A 25,957-nucleotide genomic window follows, 5' to 3' on the forward strand; every position below is an offset into this window, starting at 1 on the left:
GCGACATTAATTTAACTTTGTTTTTTAATTTTGACAGGTATTTCACACAGTGCCAGCTGTTGTAGACATTTTGATTATGGTAAAACATCTTACTCATCGGCGAAAATGCAAACAGTAGTATAAGGGGACACGGGATGTTGATATTTTCGCTCTGTAAATAATATTCAACTTATCTGTAATATGTTTTACAATAAAATAATGTAATCAATCATTATCAATAAAAATATAAATAATCTTAAGAGACTTATGGAAGACGACAAGGTGCATTTCATGTAAGCATGTAAGATGTTACACAGATATAAGGCTTTAAGATGAACATCTAACCTAGAATAAGTATTTGCATTGTTTTTTTTTGAAACCATGGCTACTGTTCGCATAGTTCTAATTGAACTGAAACTTGAAACTTCTGTTACAAAAACATTGATGCAAACCCAGCGATAACGTGATACAGGCTTTAAGACAGACACAGGCATTACTTCTTTTATTAATAAACAGAATACAAAACAAACTAAGATTTTCCGTTTCAATATAAATGAAATGAATCTGCAGAAATAAGAACAGCAAATGGGTGTTTTCATTGATCATTTATTTCAGCACTACATATAAAGTTAAATCAACATACAAAAATCACAGTAGTGTTTATACATTTCAATTTAAGTCATAGTTAGGGTGTTTTTTGTTTCTCTAAACAATTAGGTCAGCAAGTCAGGCACAGCCCAGTGCCAACTCTTTTATCAAAAAAAACAAAATGCTAACTTTCTTAGTGTTCAGCCCAAGATGCCTCTAAATAAGCCAGCACGCAAGCAAGAGCTTCTAAAAATCCCATTAAATGAGACCAGTTTATGACTAAAAGAAAATTCATTTATATAATCAGGGAGTTTTGGTTGTCAGAGCTGAATGAATAAATGTGAATCCATAAGGCAGAGGTATGAGCATAAACACTGATACATTTCAGGCTTCCTACGTCAACTGAGACATAAAGTATACAGGTCACTTAACAGACCTTGGAAATATACAAATGAAGACATAATATATATATATATATGCATTGGATACAGTATAGTAATTGATTCCTAGATTTAATTAAATTTTGTATAATCAACATGAACTTAGGATACAACCTACATTTTCAGCCAATGAGATTGCAGATATGCAGCTATTAAGCAGTAGACTTAATCATGAAGAATTTCAACGTTCGCGCTTGTTTAAAGGTCCGCCTACTGCCAATTATCCAACACACTCCCGCCTCAGATTTTGCGTCGACAATGAATCAGCCAATAAGGTTGTATTCTAAGTCAGTTAGATGACATGAAGTAAATTCTTAATGCCCGTTCTTAAAAATTAAGAATTCAATTCATGTCATCCAACTATTACATAGTTATTATTTTATATAGATTACAGAAATAAGAAGCGCTATTTTTATGTGTATCATGTTTTGTAACAGAGAAAGAGGACACATATATGAAACTAATCAGAGAGGTACAAGATGACAGTTGTGTAAGTTAGCTGCCATTCTTTAATGAAATAAAACTAGAGCTACCACTGAAGGTGATTAATACCCCTGAAAGCCGCCCTGATATGAAATTGCGGTCAACTATTTGGAGAGCCAACCTATAAATGACAACTTTATTTTATGGACTATTGTCAGTTATTCATTTTTTGATTATGTTTTTAAATGTTAGAAAAAAGGCTTTAAACAAGATCAGTGATGCTAATACTGAGATGTTAATACTGATATATTTGATGTTCTAAAGCACAGAATATATGATTGCCTATTACCATCTATAAATGAGTTAAGTTACTTTTTTAAAAAGTTATGCTCCGGACAAGAAAAAAGTAACAAAGGGCAATAACTCTGTAATTTGCTGAAATAGAATTGTGGTTCCTGTACACTGCACTTCCTCTCATTATGATCTATCACTGTCTGAAGTTTTATTAAATTCCATCCAACAGTTTTCAAGTTATGCTCCAGACAAGAAAAAGTAACAAAGGGCTGTTACTCTGTAATTAGCTGAAAAAGAATTGCGGTTCCTGTACACTACATTTCCTCTCATTATGATCTTTCACTGTATGAAGCTTTATTAAATTCCATCCAATAGTTTTCAAGTTATGCTTGGGACAAGAAAAAAGTATTAAAGGCCATCATTCTGTAATAAGCTAAAATAGAGTTATGGTTCTTGTGCACTGCACTTCCTCTTATTGTGCTTTACCATTGTATGAAGTTTCAATAAATTCCATCTAGTAGTTCGCAAGTTAATGTCTGGAAAAAAATTGACAGCAAAGAAACAAATAAAGGGCAATTACTCAGTAATTAGCTAAAGTAGAGTTATGGTTCTTGAACACTGCCCGTCCTCTCATTGTGCTTTACCATTGTATGAAGTTCCAATGAATTCCATCCAGTACTTTTTAAGTTATAATCCGGACAAAAAAAGGAACAAAGGGCAATAACTCAGTAATAAGCAAGAATAGAGTTATGGTTACTGTACACTGCACTGCATTTTGGAGGAAATGTTTTCAATCTTGACCTAGTTTTTCACATTACATGTGTTCCAGATCAACTAATTACACATACACACTGAAATGTCAAGACATTCCAACAGTAAGCCTTTCTGCTTGATAACTAATTAGTTCAATGATTATAGATCACTCACTATTTTATTCAAACAAACATTACCGAAATATTGAATACCAAAATAGTTTTCATAACATTTACCCAATCATGTGACAGTCATGTAACACCAACCTAAATACACCAGTACCAAATGTACAAAGGACTTACTGGTACTATATACTATAATGACTAAACATAATACATATCATTCAAAACTTGTAATGAGTATTATTTATTTATTCAAAAAATGAACAGATTCATGCAAATACACAACCTATCATTGTCATCCAATAATCTTCAAATTATACAGACACCGTAGGTTAAATGATATAACAATATAAAAACAAATATACTTGACATCAAATGACCATTTTCACCATGCATAGAACAGTATTGCACCTTAATACTGAATAACAAATACAAAGTTTATCATTACAAATATAAACAATTAAATAACAATGCAAATGTGTTGACTCAACAATGCAAACATGTCTACACAAAAAGCAAAAAACAAAAACAAAGTGTAAATATTATTTGTGTTTCACAATTAAGAAATGTTGCAGTAGTTCTTGTCAAATCATAAATTTTTAGAACTCAACTTACTACTTTAAAGATACACTCTTACTCCCAAATAAGATTTACCATAATTAATACAATTCTTTTAATATACTAAAGAGGATGAATAAATGTTGAAAACAATGTTTCTTTTGAAGGGTACCAAGTTTAATTTAAAAGAAAGATGCAGAAAACACAGTGTTATCAGTAATTGATATTTTCCATAAATGCATTAATCAGTTAGTAGTTAAAGGTGAATCACTCAAAATTTATGTTTGTTATACATATGTATGAATTGATTTTGGTGAATTGATTTTGGTGTATGAATTGATTTTGGTGTATGAATTGATTTTGAAGAAGAGTGTCACTTAAGTAGTTTCAAAACAACAAGATTTTTATCAATTAATGCAGTGATTTTCTTCATAGGAAAGAAAACATGATGCTCTTACTATTAGCAGTATATTTTAAAATGTACCTGTTTAATTCAGGGAATAAAATGTCATGGTCATCACAAATCACAATACTGGAATAGAATTATTTTTTTATGTCACTGATAAATACAACAGTTGCAAACAAAATTAAATGAAACCACAAAATAACGAGAATATAAAAAATACAACCTTCTATTTGTAAAATTTAAATGTAAACCTCTTAATGGGCTTAATTGTACATCGGTCAATGAAGCTTGTTCAAAGACACTTTGTCATCACAGTACAAACTTCTGGAATGCAGAAAATGCAATAAAAAATGATGATAATGGATTCAACTGAATGGCTAAAATGTCTGGTCAAAGAACGTATCTGTATAACTGGATGACCAGTTGATGATTGAACTGTTAACAATGTTATCAAGTTAAACATTCAGGTTATCTATAGGTACATGCTGGGTAGTTGGGACAAGGTTTGTCTGTTGTGTTTAAACTGTAAGCTAGGCTTAATGGTATTTTGGTGGGTTGAATACATCAGGTTGTTGGGTGGACTACTTGGTGAATGTTGGGTTGTAAATGGGGGTGTCTTCCTCAGGGTCGGGGTCTGCTGCTGACAGGAGCTCAGTGAAGGGGGAATCCTCATCCTCCCCACAACCAGTCGCCACAGCAGGCCCCTGAAATCACAACCAGTGAATGAACATCCCATGTAAAATTGTTTTATTAAGTTATCAACTCTATCTTTGTACATTATAGACTTGCCTTTGTGGTTATTCACATTTGGTGTAAATTGTCCCTCTGACTTCCATGTTCAAATTTAAAGTTAAGTAATAAAATAAAAAGCTGTACAAAGCAATGTCCAGAAAAGTTACTATTTTAAAACATACACCAGATACCAAAAGAAATTGAAATAAAATTTGCAAGAAATGCAAATAAAGGTATGGGTTTATCATAACTATGCAGGGTATTGTGAAGATACAAGCAGAATGAAAGCGCGAATGCGCTGAAAGACTATCTGCAGGCAAATATGTGAGAGTTGCAAATTTTATTTGATCAATGGGAATGGGTGAAGGGCACATAGATAAAAGTGAAAACTGTGTCGAGGGTAAAGAGCGCTTGTGCCCAGATTGGGCGAGGAAACAAACATATCCATATCTCTTTTATGGCGTCTTGTGTCATTTTGTTTATGTAAACGTCACTTCAATCGTGGTAATCCTCCATCCCCATGTATTTAAGGTTACAATGCATGCCCCTTTCAATTGTTTCTAAAGTTTTTCGTTGCTTTGATTATATATCATACAATAGAAAAGTATAATACATCATATATAGCATTTCCTTTTATGAATATAAACGTTTTGTTTAAGGAAAATCATTTGTTTAAAACCAACTTCAGCAATAATTCCATTCAAAATGCACAGCGTATCACTTCAGTCGACGTATCCCCCATCCCAAAGTATTTAAAGTTATAATGCATGCCCCTTTCAATCCCTTCTTAAGGTTTTTCGCTGCTTTGATTAGATATCATATGTTAGGCAAGTTTTATGAACAAACACGTTTTAATTGTTTAAGGAAAATGATTTTATTTTACAAACAACTTAAGCAATAATTCCTTTCAAAATGCAGAGCTTATCAGATGGTCGTTTTCCCGCGGTGAGGACATACATGTGGTCAGTTAACTATAGAAACTATATTTAGAATATCGGTCAGTTAATGTAGTTGAAACTATTTTTAGATTATCTGAAATTGTCTGTTCTAAGAATGAGAAAATAATTGTGCTTTTTCAAGTTTTATTGAAAAAAAAAGTTATTTATGTTTTATGTAAGTATCTGTGTAGAAATAGTACTAGTTAGTGCTGTTATGAATGCTTCACACTCTTTGGATGTTTTACAGGTTTAATCCGAACTACTTTGCTTCATGTAAGCATAACTCTCTGTCATATCAGGGCATGTGTGCTAATATAAATTGAAAGCCTAATGTCTAAAACTATGCCAAGTATACATCGGAACTAAGCTTTAATGCAAAAAAATGAAAACATCTTATTAAAAATATAAACGCCTAAAATCATAGAATGAATAGTATTTTGTTATTGTGTAGCAGGTAAATCATAGTATTTGAAGCATTAGCAACGCGAAACCTGAGATACAACTATTTTGACACTCAAACAATCATTTTTGTTTCTTATCTCATAAAAGTAATATAAAAAATGCACCATTACAAACTTCAGGGTCACGTCAGGTTATAATAACATACCCTGCAGGCGATGGGACACTTGCAGTCGGTAATAATTTCTGGAACATCTTGGGCTAAACTCAGAGTAAATATCATTATGTTACCTTCCTACCAGAGCCTCCATTATTTTGATCCACATTAATCTGATAAGTTTAGCGATCTAAAAATAGTTATATTCTGCTAAAAATAAAAGGCCGGGATACAGAAATACACCTAGGAAATAGCAGAACAAGCAAGAACTTATACTCGGACTGCAATACTACTAATCTATTTTTATGGTTTCGACATCATTCTGCTAAACATAGAGCGCATTGAGACAAAAAAATGGGTAAAAATGACATGAATAGAAGTAGTTCTTTGGAGTTTGCGGTCTTAAGACTCCCTGCGCGCATGCGCAGATAGTCTAAAAACAAGAGCTGTCACTAGAAGGTGAAAAATACTCTTGATTGTGCAGTGTCAGATAGACAGCCATTTTGTATAATGTTCTTACTATTAATCAAGGTCCATTTATAGGTGTGATCGGTTAGATGAATTGACCTATACATGACTTAAATTTGTTTAAACAATTTCCACAGTGCTTTCAGATTCATTTATTTACTAAAATGATATTGACACCTAAACACCAATGCAATTCAGGAAAAGAGCATCCCTGTGTCTTTCTGACAGCAATTGTTGAACATACCAACTCACACATAACTTTATAGGTACTGTAATGGTAAGGTATAATGGCAGTTTTGCAAAATAAACCCCATCTGCCTGCCCTAAAAATGAAAAAGGCATTCAGTTTTTTTTATATATAGAGCTATTACATAATAGCTATCACACTGTGAAATCACATTAAAATGATTTCTTCAAAAAAGTTAAATTTTGAGTGTCATTCCTTTTATCTCCAGTTAATTTCATTTCGGATATTAAACTGACAGTCAATTAATAAAAACTCGGGCAAACTTGTGAAACGGTATCACATTATCTTTATCTATCTAGGCCATGACCGAACATTTGCATAAATATGATCTTTTTTAAGTTAGTGACTTTATTTTGACTTAGATCATTGCTTTACATACTGAGAGATTTGTTTCTGTATATAATTTCCTTGTTAAACCTTTTTTATCATTGCACACTTGGTTATAAATTTTGCGCTAGTTGACAATTGGTTTATCTTACTGTCACACTAACCTAAATTCATGTACAATTAAAATATCAAGACAGAGCAAAAAATACTTGTTGAGGATACGCACATTTATTCTATGGAATTTGAACCTGCTGGCTTTACATAATGATGTCATAATCAATCCAGTTGGATCAAGTCAAGTTCAGCTGCACTGATAAAATAACAATCTAAACATCATATGAAACAATGTGATACACAATCTTGTTCGTGTGTTTGTAAATGCTCTAAATATTGTAGTTATAGAACTTTGATTGTAAACAGCTTTTCAAAAAAGAAATAAGTTCTACGTATTTATAGATGTAAAATATGTCTTCTGAAAAAGATGGACTGCTCTCCAAAACCATTCAAAATGGTGATGAGAAATACATGGAACCAAGAGGGGCCATTTCTGGCACCTGGCGGCATGGCCTTATTCTGCCTGCAATGTTCCTGTTGATGACGGGCTCCCAGATGTACTCCTACGTGCTCAATGAGTGGACCCAGTTCCGGATGAAGGAGGTGTACCTCTCCAACGACACGATGGCCTCCAACTTCTCCCAGTGCTCCAACACCAACTCTTCTAGCCTGCAGTACAAGAGCTACAGGAACGTCCAGCAACACTCCGCCAATTGGCTCATCATGTACAACTTAGCTGAGCAAATACCACAGATAGTGGTGAACCTTGTGCTACCTGGTTACACCGACGTCTACGGAAGAAAGTTTTACATAGTGCTGTGTTTTCTTGGATGCTGCATCAAAGCAGTGATGATTTCTGTGTCAGTTTACTATGAGTGTACACTGCTAGTCATTGTCGCTGCAAATGCGTTATATGGAGTCAGTGGAGGTGCATTTGGGATGTTTTCAGTTGTGTTTTCATTCATTGCAGACCTTACCCATGATGAGAATCTAAGAATTGTAGGAATTGTCTGTACAGAGTGTGTACTGATACTGACTGCAATGATAGGACCATATCTATCTGGATATTTCATTGAATCAATTGAACTTGGATTTTTGAAAACATCAGTTATTGGCTCTTCATTTTGCATAGCGGCGTTTCTGATGGCACTTATAATTCCAGAAAGTTTATCCAACACAAATAGACATAAACCTATGACAATATTGCAAAATGTAAAAAGAATAACTGACTTCTATGTAAGTAAACAATTTAAGGGACAAAGACTCCTTTACATACTACTTCTTATGGCATTTTTCGTTGCCACCTTAGCTGCTGTGAATCGATCTTCACTGGAGACCCTGTACTTCCTTGGGCAGCCGTTTTGCTGGGGGCCGTCTAAGATCGGACTTTACATGATGGAACGCCACGCAGCCCAGGGAATTGTGGGAATAATATCCATCAAAATTCTGCAATCATGTCTTTCTAACCCGAGTATAGCTATTCTCAGTAATGTTTCTCTTGCTGGAAGTTATATACTTGAAGGATTTGCTAAGACAACATTATACATCCATCTAGTCCCTGTGATTGGCATGTTCTCATTTCTGATGATACCGATGTTGCGGGGAATGATGTCAGCAATAACACCAATGGACAAACAGGGAGCAATGTTTGCCAGTGCTGCTTTGGTGGAAATCCTGAGCAACCTAGCATCGTCTTTCTATACAAATGAAGTATACTCTCTGACACTCACATTCATGAGTGGTTTTGTGTTTCTATGCATGGCTTTCTTTTCTGTTGTTGACATTATACTATTACTGATATATAAGTGTGTAAAACCAAAGGAGATTATTAAAGGTGTTAAAATTGTAGTTGAGTAGAAAAACGGAGACATTTTATGTCTAGGTGGAAGGATACAAAATATGATTTATTAAAATACTTAAAATATTGTGACATGTCATTTTCTTCCATATCAAATTTATATTAATCATGCTGAAAATTATTATCTTCAATTGATTAAACGTGATTAAAATTGTAAGAATGGTTTTTTTATTGGACATTAATCTGCCTGTCATGAGAAGTTATAAATGTACTAGCATTCATATTAACAAGAGCTGTCACTGAAAGAGCAAGCTCAACTATTGGCTAGAGATCTGGGTCTTCACAAGGATTGGACATCCTCTCAGTGAGGTGTGCATTTATGCCAAATTATTCAAAATTCACTCAGTCAAGCAGATTATTAAAAACTCGAAAATGATGCATGTCTGCTACAATCTTAAAGGGTGACCCTGACCTTCAGTTAGGAACATTATACTGGTGCGCAACATCTCAATTATGCCTGGCGATACCAGAACAAAGTGATTATATTGAAAGTCATGCTACGCAGGTGCATCAAAATGATTAAGGCTAGTAAGTGTGAATACACTACTGAAGGAATTGTTAAGATAATGCAGTAGTTCATTAGAGAAATCCATAGGTGAGTCATGTCTGAAATGTGCATACAACGATTAAGACTAAAGAGTGGTAATTGCAAGTTGCATTGTTGATTGCTATATAAGTAATGTAGCTATGCACTGGTAATGATCTACGTGTCGGGGAAATAATGATGGATTATGTTTTGGGAAAGGGCAATAGGCATACAGGTGCAATTGGAGTTGCATATTGCAAAATGGGTAAAATGCTTTGGTTAAATGTGATTTAAGTTAAAAAAAATAATATTTACATTGATTGACAAAGGCTAAAAACAATAATACATCTCTTTAAATTTAAAAACAATAGCATTGCAAGTTTGCCTGTGTTTCACACTTGTACAACAGGTGTCACTCAATAATTAGTTTACAAAACAATGGGTTGGCAGATAATCTATGGAACATGTGGGTGATTATTGTCTCCATGTAAACATCTTAAATCAGTAGTGAAAGATGTTGGGGTTGTCAGTAACACTCGGAAGAGGAGTTGACATTAAACAGAGATAGATAGGTTTCTTGTTGTTCTCAGTAAGACAAGCTAATAAACTTAGCAATAAAAGAAAATAATAAAAAAAACTTCTGCAATGCAGTTCTGTGATTAAAACAGGGGGAACCCACCTAGTTCTTCATTTTCTTGGTCATTTTCAAATTTCTCACACAGAAATGATTGCATGACCTACATTACAAAAATACCTCACAGAATATGACAACTTTACCTTGACAGAGATAAAGTACACAAGATAAAATTGTGTTAACTAGCCTTACACATGCCTTCCTGAAAGCAGTTGAGTTTAATATTAATCAGTACCAGTTGATACTGTCAAACCCTATATTTCTTTAAAGAGAAACCTACCTCTGAATGTCATATGCTCTGATAGCCCTCCCGTTTCAGCTTGGTGCTCTCCCACTCAATGGTGGAGAATGCTAGTGAGCCAAAGGAGCCCAGTATGACCATGATTAGCAGCTGGTACTTCAGGATCAGATAGTCACTGTAGAAAAATGCCACAGCAGACGCCAGAGACTAGAAAGCACAACACAATCTACAGTTGAAAAATGACCTTGAGTCAGGAATGTCAAAAAACATTGCAAACAACCTTATATTGTTTCAATTTTAACATCTAGCCTCTAATAAAAAGGAATATTAACTACCAATTTCTATCTACAAAACAATAGTTCCAAGATTTCTTAAGTCTTTCATCTGAATGTTTTTTCCTAATACCAGATTCCCATTCTTAAGACCCAAATATGACACCAAAAGTTTTATCTGAAGTTCTTACTTAGTAAGCTCAATCACTTTGACTGTGAAAGTGGGTCTTATCTACACTCAATGACATAAGGAAGTATGTATTTTTATATTTCCGATAATTTTCATTTCAGGAATGTTTGTGCTATTAGGGACACCTGAATGGTGCTCTATTTAATTCCATTTTTCTGGACACACATGATTTTATTTATTTTATATCAATGAAAATGACATTTCAAAATAATAGCAGACTGAGGAGTAGAAAAGGGGAAAACAATCAAACTTTTTACCGGGTACTCAGAAGGCCTTGAAATCAGATTTTTTACACTACCAGAATATTTTTGCCAGATAATCACCATATATCAAGAAAAGATCATTCAAATGCACTAGAGGAAATGTTGAAAAGCTCCTTGAATCTTGGATGGAAGTAAAAATCTTCAGGAAGTGATAGGCATATCGGTAGGACATCATCAAAAGTGACCAAGATTAGGACAACACAATAGCAGAAATTATTTTAACATGTATACCAATTTACAAATACAAAGTAATTTTAGTCAGATACCATAAACATAACCAATCTGAGATATTGATCTTATGTTTAAGAAAAAATTACGCAGAGGCCATCCTTGAAAAATGTTTGGTTGCGTTTCCTCAACCACCTTAGTAAAACCTGGCCTTCTGCTATGTAATTTTTTCGTCTATTTACTAGAGCAGTTTTACTAGCCATAAGGTGCGTACTACAGGGGAAGTATCCCTTCATACCAAATCCTAAAATTGTGGGTAAGATTACTGCAAACAAATCGTTTTTAATTGTGGCTTCATTACAATGAAGGGGTCATCAACATTTGAATGTTCCATTTAAAAAATATTGGAAAAAAATGATAAGTGTTAACTTTCTTTTGTCTCAGAGAGTATGCATCATATAATAATTGTATCCAGTACCTGAGTGAACTTGAATATGGCGAATGCTGGTGAGCTGTCTTCGGGGAACATGAAGCCGAGCAGAGAGTAGATCTGGGTGTTGAAGCTGCTGTCACCCAGGCCTAGTAGGAAGCTGCACAGGATCGCTATGTACTTGCTAAAATAATACAGACATATACATAATATTGTCATAGTAAGTTGAGTTTAGAAACACATTATTAAGTATGTTTTCCATAGGGAAATTGGATAATCAAGTAATGAGAGATTGGTTTATTATAGCTAACACACAGTCTCCAACTTTTATAGAGATTTAATAGAGATAAGAGTTCAATTTAGCTTGGGGAATTTTTCATCATTTTAATGTGATATGTCAACTTCAACATAACAAGTTAAAATATGTGAAAATAAAAACCAGTACACAAGCCACAGTACCTGGACGTGATGAAGGTGTCCCCGTAGCTGGCCTCCAGTGGGGATCTCTCAGGCAGGTTGATATAGATGAGATAGAAGCATCCCATGTGGACCACGTAACCAAACATGACAATCAGGTCCCGACCATGACGGTTAGTACTCTTGCCCATTAAGCCAAAAAATGTGCCACCTGCATAACAAGCAGAGACACGCTATTACAATCATTGATTGCAAGAAGCTAAAGCTTTCTAAACTGAGAAATGTAGGTTAATAATTGAGTATAAACATCTCTTTTCCCAGTTGTGACTAGTCCAACAAAACCATTCATCCCTGCCAATTGTAACATTGCCCTGTAATAATTTACAAACAGTTAAACAAATTAAAAACTAAGACAGCACTTAGAAGCCAAAAAGTGCTGTCCCATTTTGCTGCAACAAAATGTTAGATGGTGAGAAAGAAGACAATCCATGTATCAAGTGCAAGTTTCTTTACTGATAGAGCTAACCTGGTCTCTTTAACACCCTTTTACCAAATTGTGACCAGTTGGTTACAGGGAGACTTCTAGTTTTATTGTTTGTCAAATTATAGAAGAAGTGAAAAACCTACCAACTATTTCTCCAACACCAATGAACATTCCTGATATGCCAATCAAGCCCTTGGATTCAGCCCCAAAGTGACTGTTGTTGGAGATACAGGTACCATAAACACCACTAAAAAAGGTTAGCTCAATGCCTGAAATAATCAAACAATTTATGTTGAAATAATCGGTCAACTAAAATATTTGTGCAGATGGTTGGTGTTAACCAAACCAGACGATAGGTTTTTTTTCTGGCAAATCAATATACCCCACAACAAAAGACCCCATTCTCCGGACACATCCAAAGAGAGTGACTAAGTATAAGTAAACACAACTTTCTTCACAATTGTTGCAGAAAAAATAAAGTTTAAACTAATTAGAATCAAGAAGGGCTATGTAGTAAGTGATTCCCAAGTAATTTGATGTTTGATAAGGAGGTTTGTCCTTGCAACTGGAAGTATTTCCAAGAAAGTCAAGAAATTGTCAGTTAGTTGTTCACAGGGACAACAGATGTGATGGCTATGGAAGCCAACTGTTGCTTTGGGAGTGAATGGTTGCTATGGATGTCATTGGTTGATATGGATGTAGATATTTGCTAAGGAAGAAAGTGGTTGCTAAGGTGGGTCATTGATTGCTAAGGAAGTCATTGTGGCAACAGAGTTTGGTTGCTGTGGATGTAGGAAATTGCTATGGAAGCAAGAGGTTGCTGCAGAAGTTAGTGGTCACTTAGAAGGTCCATGGTTGCCAACAAGGTCATTAGTTGCTTATGAAAAAAATGGTTGCTCAACAAATAAATGGCTGCTAAGGAGGTCATTGGTTGCTTAGGAAGACAGTGGTTGCTGAGGAAGTCATTAGTTGCTAAGGAAATCATTGGTTGCTTAAGAAAGATGTGACTGATTCTTTAAGGAAGAAAGTCATTGCTAAGGCGTTGGTTGCTAAGAAAATCATTGGTTGCTTAGTAAGTTATGGTTGATTAGGAAGTCATTGGTTGCTAAGAAAGTAATTGGTGACTAAGGCTGTCATTTGGTGGGATGGATGTAGGAAGTTACGAACTGCAGTCTGAGGCAATATACCAATTATCAAGGGTCTGGGCCTTGCGTTTTCAAAGAGAAAGATTTTCAAAGATTTCACTATAGATGTATAACCGTATCTAAAAGCTGGGAGCCCTTGGGTTGTTAACGCCATGCAATTTCAGAAAACAAGATTTTCAAAGATTCTACTATATCAATACAGAGAAAACGTGAGATGCTGCAGCAGGACCAGCTTTGGTATGAGGGGCAGTATTCGAACACTTTAGGTAAAGAAATATAACATGGTGCTACATTCATATATCAAAGGTCTAAGGCCACCCAAGAAAATTTTCAAGGCAGATATTGCCTGATAAACAGTGACTCTTTCAACAGGAGTTGTCTTTCTTACTAAAGCTGTACAGTGTTACAACTACATGTACAATTTAGAATAGCGAAAACTAGCCCTGCCCCCTGTAGACAGAGTTTTAACAAACCAATATGCTTGAACAAATTTGATAAAGGACCACATTAGGAACATTTCTCTGAAATTGTTTTGAAATCTGGCCAGCGCTCTATGAGGAGATTTCATTTTGTTTTCCTTTTGGTCGCCATGGCAAAAAGATTTCTAAATGGAACCATTTTATTTTAAGAAATCTGGACAAAGACCATCTAAGAAACATTTTAGTGACATTTGGTTAAGATTGGCATTGTGGTTTCGGAGGAGAAGTTGTATGAAGGAAAATGGTGACGACAGACTACGGTTGACTGATGACAGATCACTACGAACAGTCCCCTATCACAATGGCTCACCCTAAAGCGCTTAGTGCATAAAAGGTTCATGAAATAACATATACTCAGTACATATGTCCGTCTAAATAGATTTTGGGTACACCAGTGCACTGCAATTGTGCAGAAGTACAACTCTATATGGAGGATCATTTGGCCATGCATCGATGAAGAACGCAGCCAATTGTGCTAATATGATTTTTATTGCAGCATTTCCTTACATATGGATTGATTTTCAAAATCACTTGTTATACCTGTGTATGCAATGGCAACACTGAGCAACATCATCTCCTTGGTAAAGAACAGGTGGAATGACCTCTCTGAAACAGAAAAAATACTTCATTAAGTACTTTAAGGCATTGAGATGCTTGATTTGAGTCAAAATAATGTAGATTAGTTTGGTAATTTAACAATTTAGCTTTACCTCAAAATAATGGCACATCTTTAATAAACTGATATCTCGTCTTCATAATTCATGCTCTCTTTTTACTAAAACAACTTTCAGAAATATAGTCAAAACTAAACCAATAAAGCAATAGGACTTACTCAGGGCAGTAAGAGGTGTATCCACAGCAGGCTGGCCACTGAAAGTAAAATATAACAGCATTTCATTATGCAGCTGCTTAAATAATTTCTGGAGCAAATGTATAATTATGAAGCCAGTAACACTTATAATAAGGATCACCTCATAATGACCTACAGTTTGCTTGGTCCTATGGTCCTCAAATTTGGCAGGGAAGTTGGGCATGACCAGCAAATGATTCCTATTGATTTTGAAGTCAGTTAGACAAAGGTCCCATTCACAGTTACCTTGGACACAAAAAGCTTGTCCAATTGATAACTAGAATATGCTTAAGCCTATGGTCTTGTGTAAGGAGGTTGGTCATGGCCTGCAGAGGACTCCTATTCATTTTGAGGCTAGCAAGTCAAAATTCAGGGCAACTGTGGTCTTGAACACAAAAACCTAATCCAATCAATATGAAGAGAAAGATTGGACCTATATCTGCTAAGAATATAGACTAGAGGCAACATGTACCTTAATCATGCTCAGTTGCCTCACAGCAAGAACCAATACATTAATGACAGCACCATCCTGTCTTAAATCAGCAATTACATCGACCCGACTTACCTCGAGTTAAGATTGACTAGATTATCTGAGTCAGAGCTCTGACGCTTGCGTAATAACAGCAGCATGAGAGAGCCCAGTAGTGCTGCTCCTGTCAGTCCAATGAATAACTTTGTTCTCTCGTCATTTGATATGTTCTCTTGGCCTTTCAACACGAAGTAGCTGTATGCATTGCCAAACAGCAAGCTGCAATAGAAATTTTAAGCATTGAGCATTTCATACAATGTATTTTGGTGTGATTCAGAACATGCTCAAGTATAAATTGTTCATGTGCACAATCTTGTAAGTGTATGTATTGTCAATGTGAATCAGTGTAAACTGAATTTCCAGGGAATGCATGTTACCATTTTCCAGTGAATGTACTTTACCTTTTTCCAGTAATGTCTAACATGAGAGTTTTTGCGTACAATTCAAACTAGAGCTGTCACAGGAGTGACGAATACCCCCAAATGCCGCCTGGACACAGGAATGGCAAACCATTCCTTTGAAAAGAGGCCATAACTCCAAGGTTACTGCACACTGCATCTTCTTTTATCATGCATGTATTGTTTTATTTAAATCTGTTGAGTAATTAAGAAGTTACACTGCTGACAAGAAAAACTAGCTGATGCTCTAGCTGATCTCTTCTGGAATAAGACAAAACCGTTTTTCTATTTTCGTAACAGTGCACAAAAACCTTTACTCCGCTGGCCCCATTTTCAATCACAAGCATTGTCTTCACAGAGGCTGCCTATACAGCAAGTTTCATCACAATATCTCATGCCCAATTAAAGTTATGAAGCAGAAACCATTTTTCTATTTTTAGTAACAGTGACCTTGACCTTGGCCCCACCAGCCCCAATATCGAACTTGACCTGTATCATCTGATGTTACACCTGTGTACCAAAAAATGTTCAAATCTGTCAAGCCTTTCATGAGTTATCGTCCGGAAACCATTTTTCTATTTTTAATAACAGTGACCTTGACCCCACCAGCCCCAATATCGAACTTGATCTGTATCTTCTGATGTTACACCTGTGTACCAAAAATTGTTCAAATCTGTCAAGCCTTTCATGAGTTATCGTCCGAAAACCGTTTTCCTTTTTTTAGTAACAGTGACCTTGACCTAGGCCCCACCAGCCCCAATATCGAACTTGATCTGTATCTTCTGATGTTACACCTGTGTACCAAAAATTTTTCAAATCTGTCTAGCCTTTCATAAGTTATCGTCTGGAAACCATGAAAACGGACAGACCGACCGACCGTCCGACAGACAGACCAACAGACCGACCGACAAGCTCACTCCTATATACCCCCTCAAACTTCGTTTGTGGGAGTATAACAAGACTATCTCTCTAAATGTCCAGAGATATATTGATGCAACCAATAAGTTTAGTACCGGATGAGGGTTGTTTGCTGCTGGGTACGTGTGTTTCATAATAGAATTGATATAATAAAGAAAGTTTAAATCTTAAGTATGACTAATTGAGACAATAGAAAAACTTAATTTCAACATTACATGTATTTTATATTAAGCTACTGACAATTAATGACAATTATATCATTCGTCTTTTTCATCATACAATATGTCACCAGTCTATTTCCATTAATGTTATCACTTTCAATATGCCACGCAATTTTAAGTATAATATAAATCTATTTTAGGAAAGGTATTTATGTATGTGTCTATGACGCTTGTTTTCCCATGTTGTTTATTTACATATATTACATGAACCCTGTGTTGTTGTGAACTATTTCTAAATAAATATGTTTAAACTAAAGTTTTTTGTGCAATGATACTGATTCCAAGGCCAAAACTAAGACTATGCCAATACCAAAAATGTGTTTGTTGTGACACAGAGACATAGCTCAGACAGTAGGACTCTAGAGGCCTAGGAACTGGGGCTCCAAATATTTTGAAAAATTAGATTTGCGTTTTTGGTGAAAAAGTAACTACAATGGTGAAAGACTGTTATGGTCCTAGATACAATAAAATGTTCACCAATTACCATCATATAACTGGCGTCTGGTGTAGGTCACCTTGGTAACAGAATATAGTTCACCATCCACAATATATAATGCTTTCGGACTCTTCACAAGTTTATGACCACAAGCTTCGAATTATTAGCAATACTTGTCAGACATGACTGTAAATGTGTTAATAGCTAATGATGACATACATAAAAGACACTTTCAATTAACATATTCTAGTGTCTCATTTTCCACAATCAAGGGAGGGTAACATTCGTGTGAAAAGTACACAAATTGGTGTCTTTTGATGTATTTAAGGGCCGGCAGCGATGCAAAAGTTGATGGGGAAGGTCAGAAACTAAAACGTTTAAAAAATACATGTTTTATTAAGTTTTGAGGAACAAACTATTTTGGGGTAGAAACATAATATTTATATTCTTGGCGACATGTTTGGTTAGATAAGATTTAAATGCAATACATGATGTGCTGAGATATTAACATAAATGTGGTTACATGGAAAATTTTAACCAGAATTTTAAAGTCTAATAATAAAGGGCAATTATTTGCAAAATACAGTTATCTAACTCGGTTATTCAATTACATTGGGTGGTTGAATACCATTGTATCAAGTCTCAACACAATACATCAAGTAGTTGCTGAGATATTCTCCTATATGTGCTAACATGCATGACCTTAACCAGAATTTCTAAGTCTCATAATAAAGGGGCAAAAATTATATAACATGAAAGATAGAGTTATCTTACTTGATTTAAGAAGAAGGTTAAATGGTTGGGAGCCTGTGTGTAAAGTTGCAATGCATGATGTATTCGCTGAGGTATTGACTTAAAAGTGGTTACATGCAAAACCTTAACCAGAATTTCTATGTAAAAAAAGATGCCATTTTTTTAATTTATCGTATTTTCTCGACTATAAGACGGGGAAATTTGGTCCCTATTTTGAACCTTAAAGTAGGTCTTATAGGCGAGTCTATAAGAATTTCATAAAGAATAGAGTCATAATCAGGAATATTCAACATAAGGTATTCAACTGACTGATTTATTGTCTGTGGATGACACTCCAATAAAAGTGACACGATCACACCCATCGGATTAAGACGACCATAGATCTGCTTTGTTTCGCTACGATGAACACTCAATATCAGTCCAAACACATTGTTTTTCACAGGAGACATATTTTGTTACCTTTAAAATAAAAATATTTTGACAATTTTTTTTTTTAAGTGCATTGTTATTTTTTCTATGTCGTAAATAAAACTTACTTTTTCCTTACTATAAGGCTTTGAATATAATCATGCACATCCATGTAACTAGCAGATTTCAATACATATTTCTTTAATCGTTGCATTAATTTATCCGCAATCATCAATGGTTATTTATTACTCAAAATTTAAGTCCCATCAACTGCAATCCAAACAAACACTTGCGAAAATATATATCAGTAGTTGCTGAGATATTAACCTATGTGTGATTGCATGCAAAACCTTAACCAGAATTTCTAAGTCGAATAATAAAGGCCTATTATTTGCATTAAATGCAAACTAGAGTTTTCTAACTTGGTTAATTAAGTAGGTTGGATGGTTGAGTACCATGGTATCAAGTCTCAATGCAATACCTCAAGTAGTTGCTGAGATATTAACCTATGTGTGCTTGCATGCAAAACCTTAACCAAGGTGTGACGCCAACGCCCACGTCGATGCTTGGGTGTGTAGTATAGCTCTCCATATTCTTTGAATAGTCGAGCTAAAAAAGGAGACTGCCTTTGTACTATAACGATGGTCAGATGCTATAGGTGTGGCCTTATTGCCATTGACGAGGTGTCAATTATCACATGGTGGCACTTGTGCAGTGTTTAGGGAATATATGTACAATGGGAGTCAACAATGGTTGAATCTGACTTCCATACAAACCTGAACTGTAACAATGCCCAGAAAATGCCACTGTTTCGGGAAATGGTTTCAGAATCAGAGTTGACAGTAAGGAAATTTCCTTGCCCAGTCCACAATACTGAAAATAAAAAATAGAGAACATTTTGGGAAAAAGCAACTGATTTTCTCCTAATGAACCGCCCTGAGATGAGAAGAAAAACACTGCCTATAAACATGTGTTGGTAGTACACCCAATTGATTTAATACAAATGGGTAGGAAGTAGCTGATTTCTGACCGGTGATGTAAAGGACAACAACGCATGACTTGAGGAATTTCCTAAAAATCATCTTCCTGTAGCGGTTTCACTAAAAGATTTTAACATTATGGAATTTCACTCTGCATTAAACATTGTTATTTTACAATTAAACCATAATATACAGTGGGAAAGTTTTTCAGAATTTCTGGAAATTTAATTATGTAAGTATGATTTTCCTGTATCTTAAAACAGCTAAAGATAAAGTATATTTTAAATACATTTTTTAAACACAAAACAGAAAGTCTGCCATTTTTTGTTGTAGTTCAATCGAGATACCTGTTGTATTTTGTAGATGGTCACCCAACGAAGCTGGGAAATTTGACTCTTGACAGTAGTTTCAAGGAAAGTTTTTTTTAGAAAAACACAAAGTTGGCCCAGGGCATGGCCAGTTTTGTCCCCAGGGGCATATTTGGACTCTGAGGAGGACTACTACTTAATGCTACATACTAAAGTTTTTCCTTTATTAGAATTAGAATTAATTTCTTTCAACAAATTTGAAAGGTAACCACCATTGGAACATCCCTGTGAAGTTTCTCTAAAATTGGCCAGGCGATTCAGGAGATGTTGTTTAAAGCAAATGCTGATGCCGGACGCAGGCATAGACCAATTACAATAGTTCACCTTGAGCACGCAGTAAGTATAAATACATATGTTACAAATATTTTTCTCAGTGGTTGCTATTCATTTAAGAATCTTTCTGACATAATAGTTATTAAGTTTCAATTTTCATCTACAGATCCCTTAAAATAAAAAAGCAGCCTACTTGCAGCTCCAAAACCGACCAGAACTGAACCTGCATACAGAGCCCATGTCATCGGTTTCAGGAATGATACAATGAAGAGCCTGAAATAAACATGCCACATATAAATCATTTTTAATAAGTATATAATAATATGCATAAACCACATGATTTGACAGTAAAAGCGGCATTTCAAGAACTGTTACATTGTACAAATGAAAAAGACCCTCTAGGCCATAGTGTTCAAGATCAACTTAATTGACATGACAATAAACCAATATACTCGGTAATGTTTAAATCATAGGTATCAAACTTTACATCATCACCAAGGTAAAAACATCTTTTGGACTAAGAGCCATTTTCATAAGTGCTTAAAAAAATGAAATATGGCTGTAAAATATCTATGGTAGTTTTTCAAAGCTTACAGGTAAAGAAGCGATCCAATAAACATGGAAAACTTGGCTCCGATGTAGACAACTATGGACGGGGCAACCCAGTTGGACACAGCAAACACAACATAGATCACACTCAAACTGGAAAGGAAACAGAGTCATGGCGTTATATCATATCTTTGACATAACTGATCATTTTTTATGAATATCATTATACTCCATGAGACAAACCATGGAGCAGAACATACTTAATATACACAAATGCTCCAATTAACTATAAATCATAATTTTATATGTTCAAACAATTCTTTAGAAATGGATCCGTCTCTTTAACAAAAATTGCTCCAACAAAAGTTATGTATATCTTCAACATGTATTAGACATTTGTTACCATTACAATATCTACCTATGTGTCTATTCTATGTGTCTATCAGTTCATATCAGTCAACATATCTTAACACTGTGAATACACACTTAAGGGTACCTTGTGTATCCATCACCTTGGAAAGTTGAATTGCTGTCATTTTTGGCACTTTTCAGAACACTTTGCTGAAAAATAAAAAAATGCAATGTTTTCATGTTTAAGAGAAAGGATGCGCGGACAAATCAAATTTCTTTCTATTCAATCTACTGACATTCATTTATGACAGTGTATTTCATACATAATAAATAAATACAGGGGCATTCTTTATTCCTGCCAGTTTATTTATTTATATTTAAGGATAAAGAAATAAACAACAGGTTAATTTCAGCCAGTTCTTATTTCCTAAACACCAGATTGCGAAAACTGTCAAAAAAATTATTTGTTTGCCGTAAGTATGTAAACATCACTCATAGATAATGAACATAGAAATGTTGAAAACCATCAGTTGCAATGTTGACATAATCAGTTGTAATCATGAATTTGATTAAGAATGCTATATAAAGCCTGTCACTATCATCAACCTCATAAACATCTTTGATTTCAGATCAAGAGTACAAGCATTGTTTTGAATCCTGTTGCCAACTGAATATTTTACATTTTTTTCTCTACCTTCCATCTTATCTTATAATTTTATTACCTTCTAGAAGTACATGTCGTTACATGTAGAACTCAAAACTTCAATCTTGCAACTTATATGTTTTTCAAAACTGATAACCTATATTTTCAAGGTAAAATGCACCAATATCATATAATGACACTTGAAGTTTTTGATTCAATTAATGATTATGACCTTGGTTCATATTACATTTAAAATAAAGGTTTTCAGTTTTGAAAGGCATATAAGCTTCAAGTTGAAAGTAATGAGTTCGACAAGTATTAATTAAGAACTGATGTATTGTAACATACAGTTGTTTAACCATCTGTCTTTAAACAGGATTTTGAGTTTTGTAACGTGGAAGCTTTATTATATTATAGAACAAAACAAAAGCTCCCAAAGGAATATGACAAATGCTCCTAACTTGCCTTTGTTGAAGTGATAGCCATTTGACCTTGGAGGCGAAAGCATGAATTGCTATGCATAACATACCTTTTTATGCTGCAGTACATTCTCGTGAATTTTGATTGAAATTTTAATAAAACTAAATAATTTAAGCATGATGAGGGCCATTTTTAACACTGCGCCATGAGTCTCCCTTTATGTATAAAATGCTTTAGGGAGACCCAGGAGAGATCACTAACTATGTTTTATTCTTGTCCATGAAAACTGCCTTTTTCATGCCTTTTAAAGACTTTCAAGTTGTTTCCTTTTGATGGTGAACACTGGTCTCTAATCTAAGAATTTGACAATCATGAATGGTCACATTATAAACATCGACCGTTTAGATTCTCACGGGAACTTTTCACAGTTACTTGGGTGTCATATCAGAATGAGCATTCAGATACAACTTGTTTGTTTGTTGACAACCAAATCAGGGATGTGATTGACCTGGCAGCTGAAGGGCTGAAACCATTTTGGCCATGGGTTCTTATGGCACTTTTGGGGTCAAAAGCACACTGCCTTAGAAGAAAAAGTGGCTTTTTAGAAGCTCTTTTGAGGGTTCTTCTGACTTGAAATTTAAACCACACAGGAATATCAACTCTTACAAACAAAAGCACTCTAGTTACTTTTTTAATCAGCTACAAAAAAAATAATATATATTTTTTTTTTTTTTTTTTGGGGGGGGGGGGGGGGGTCCCTGGGGCATTAGATCCGCGGAATTCCGCGAATCCGCGGACAAATCACATCCTTGCAAATGTAACAAGAATTTATTAAAATAAGAAGATAATGAGGAGAATAAAGTTAAAACAAACTGTGAATAAAAATATAAATTATGGTCTGCTTTGCTTCACTAGATGATACGAATTTTCCCCAAATACAGGGCTCATCCTAGACCAAAATTTTAGGGAGAAGTGAGAATTTCCCCCTCCTGTAGGTCGGAAAATTTTGAGATTTTAATTGTCAAATGGTGGGTTCTGGTGTGTCCTGGACAACTTTTCTATGCATTTTAATAGGTGTTTAAATTGTTTTTAAAATAGTCATACTGGTTGTTTTTAGTTGGAATTAATTTGTTGTATATACCTTTAAAAAGAAGTCAAGTTTCAAACATTTTATTACATGCAAACGGTTAACCTATCATGCACACATACATATATATCAGAATTTAAATACATGATACATGATGGCATCTTGTAACTCAGTTACACTCTTGTTTGATGTGTAAGAGGGTGAGTGCCCATTCATGAGATGGCCAAGATCAGCACCTATGGCCCTGGCAAGCTGGAGGTGGTACTGAAATTCCTCCTTGGGGAGCTCCCGCTTAGCCAGGTGGTAGGCATTCTTAAGGAGCTTGGGGTCAAGCTTGTCATCCTTGGACAGTTTGGCCAGTACGATTTTCCTCATGGGTTCCTGGGAACGCAGAACTGTCTCTCCAAGGCGGCCTTGTGCTGATTTGCTGAAAAATATTTTGCTGAAAATACACATATTTCTTTAAAAATATTTACACAGTATCTCATCATTTTCAGCTGTCATTTAAAATAATTTGGGCATATATTACAATATGTTTTAAAATATATAAAACCAGACACCTTAAAATTAATACCACTTTGAATTGATTTATCTGCGGACTAAGCAATGCTTCTATTGTTTTAATAAATACTTACACAAGCCATGTCTCTGATGATTGGTTGTTTTTGCTGGTTGGTCATGTCCAAGGGCTTAGGCGTTGTCCAACTTAGCACATCTACAAACTTCGCAGTGCCATTTTTTATTTGCATCTTGTTTGTACCAACTGAAATTATTTTGGTAATTTAACTTTTTGAATGATTTCTTATTTGAACTGTCGATCATGTCATCGCTATCAATATCGTCAGCTTTACGTTTCAGGCCTGGGGAATCCCGCAGAAGCCACGTAGAAAGCATGATTACTATTAAACAGAATGCAAAATATCTCATATATAGAATATTGATGTGAACCGATCGAAGAAAAAATAATGGAAACATTTCTGAAATAAAAAAAACAACAAACCTGGAACTGTGATTCGCACTTGCCCTTCTCGCTAACTTCGCAGTAATCACACCCAATTAAGTTCATTTGTCATCAGTGCACATCATTTAAACCGCTATTGTCATAAAGTATAAATCCTAATTGGCCCAAATTGACCTTTACAAACATCGGCAAGTGTAAATATTAATCCCTTACAATTTTATTACATCGATGACGTAGCGCATGTACACAAAGTCAATGGTGCAAACACGTGCCTCGATTGAATAAAACAAGCGTTCTCATTGGTCGAAGTCAAAGGAGCATATTTACTAGGTTTAACACGATTGGCTGTTTGTCAATCGAGCTGACAGGCGGAAGGCGGAGTCGCTCTGTTTTGACAAGCATTAGTTCTTAGCGATATCGACTTTTTGATCTTTGAAAAAGTCGGCGAAGTTGACTTCGCTTTGATCTTAGAAAATAGCGAAGTTGCCGCGGGCAGGGCGACTTAATCGCCTAAGTCGCCTGGTAGGATGAGCCCTGCAAATATGATCCGTAATGTCTCCAAATATGATGCCTATTGTCCCTGTTATGGTCATCAGCAAAGCCGAATCATAAGAAGCTTGCATGATATATCATGCAAATTCGTATATATACGCAAAGGCTAATAGTAAGAAAAAAGTAAGTGTTATTTTGGACATAGATAAATAACACCGCGAACTACTAGCCACAATAATGCGCGTATGGGGATTTTTTTTAACATTTGGATATTCATTTTGTTCCCTAAACGCTCCCACAAGTCGACTGATCCATACCAATGTAAAATATATTCTTCAACTGTTACTGCACAATATTTAACACTGCACTGTTAAATAAAATCACAAAAGTTACACTTTATTATTTTAGCCAATACCTTTTAATTATTACACTTAAGTGTTTAATGAAGCATAAATTTATAATAAGTTTAATTTAGATCAACTTCTGTCAATACAGCATCACCATTTAGAAACCATCCAGCAGGTGCCCTTTATCTTTCTGCTTAATATACTTAGCACTGGAATCTGTCATTCTTGGCTAGTGAAACAACAAGTGGGATATGGACGAGTAGAGTCGCCAAATCAAAAATCTTCAAAGACTCTGAAGCGGCTGTTTATATGGACTACGCAAACTATATCCTTAATATTTTCATTATAAAGCAGCAAAATGTGTCTCCTGTGATCAACCGTGTGTTTTGACCAGAAGCATTTGCTAATGAGAAGATATCAGACAGGGTTTGCCCACAGGCAGCTGTTACGTTGGCAGCACCCACCCTATGGCCACCCCCCCCCCCCCCTCTAAAAAAAAATTAGTAAAAAAAATTGTTTTCCCAAAACTTACTATTATTATATTTTTTTTAGTGGAATTTTTGGTTGATATTTATGTTTTTATGATAAATGATCATGTTCCAATCATTTAAAAAATAAAAAATAAAAAATTTAATGTTTTTTTTAGAGGGGGGTGGCCATAGGGTGGGTCCTGTCAACGTAACTGCTGCCTGTGAAACAATCGAGACATGTATAAAAAAAACTGACAAGTCGCCACATATAATCGAAACCAGGGTAAGTTTTAATCCAAATAATAAGGTATGTACCTCTGCCATAGACGCAGTTTGAAATGCTGTAAATATTAGCATAAACGACAATCCTAGCAAAATAACATTTCCAAGTCGCCAGTCAAAACCGTCCTCCGCCATCTTGGCTAAGTCACATGATAAACAATCGGAAAGATACGGACTATTTGAAATGTCGATGATCACGTGTAATTGACTGGTTTCCATATCTTTTGTA

The 25,957-nt window shown here is 35.1% G+C and overlaps 1 protein-coding gene and 1 pseudogene across 2 annotated transcripts; one reads left to right on the forward strand and one right to left on the reverse strand.

Moving 5' to 3' along the window:
* Window positions 1-565: 565 nt before the first annotated feature.
* Window positions 566-25,912, reverse strand: LOC128246714 (UNC93-like protein MFSD11). Of its 2 annotated transcripts, XM_052965095.1 has the most exons (14): window positions 25,762-25,912; window positions 21,172-21,236; window positions 20,721-20,828; window positions 20,320-20,399; window positions 19,282-19,378; window positions 15,408-15,590; window positions 14,825-14,862; window positions 14,533-14,598; window positions 12,512-12,637; window positions 11,927-12,095; window positions 11,516-11,651; window positions 10,184-10,351; window positions 9,585-9,599; window positions 566-4,267 (listed from the first exon to the last, which is right to left on the reverse strand). In XM_052965095.1, exons 1-12 carry the CDS (start codon window positions 25,861-25,863, stop codon window positions 10,193-10,195), a joined length of 1,329 nt encoding a protein of 442 aa, XP_052821055.1. In that variant the 5' UTR covers window positions 25,864-25,912; the 3' UTR covers window positions 566-4,267; window positions 9,585-9,599; window positions 10,184-10,192. The 2 variants fall into 2 exon arrangements, with proteins under 2 accessions (XP_052821055.1, XP_052821047.1); XM_052965087.1 differs by lacking the exon at window positions 9,585-9,599.
* On the forward strand, window positions 4,275-9,576 carry LOC128246723 (solute carrier family 46 member 3-like; annotated as a pseudogene).
* Window positions 25,913-25,957: the final 45 nt, after the last annotated feature.

This window comes from Mya arenaria, chromosome 2 (assembly GCF_026914265.1).
Source record: "Mya arenaria isolate MELC-2E11 chromosome 2, ASM2691426v1".
Taxonomy (NCBI): Eukaryota; Metazoa; Mollusca; class Bivalvia; order Myida; family Myidae; genus Mya; species Mya arenaria.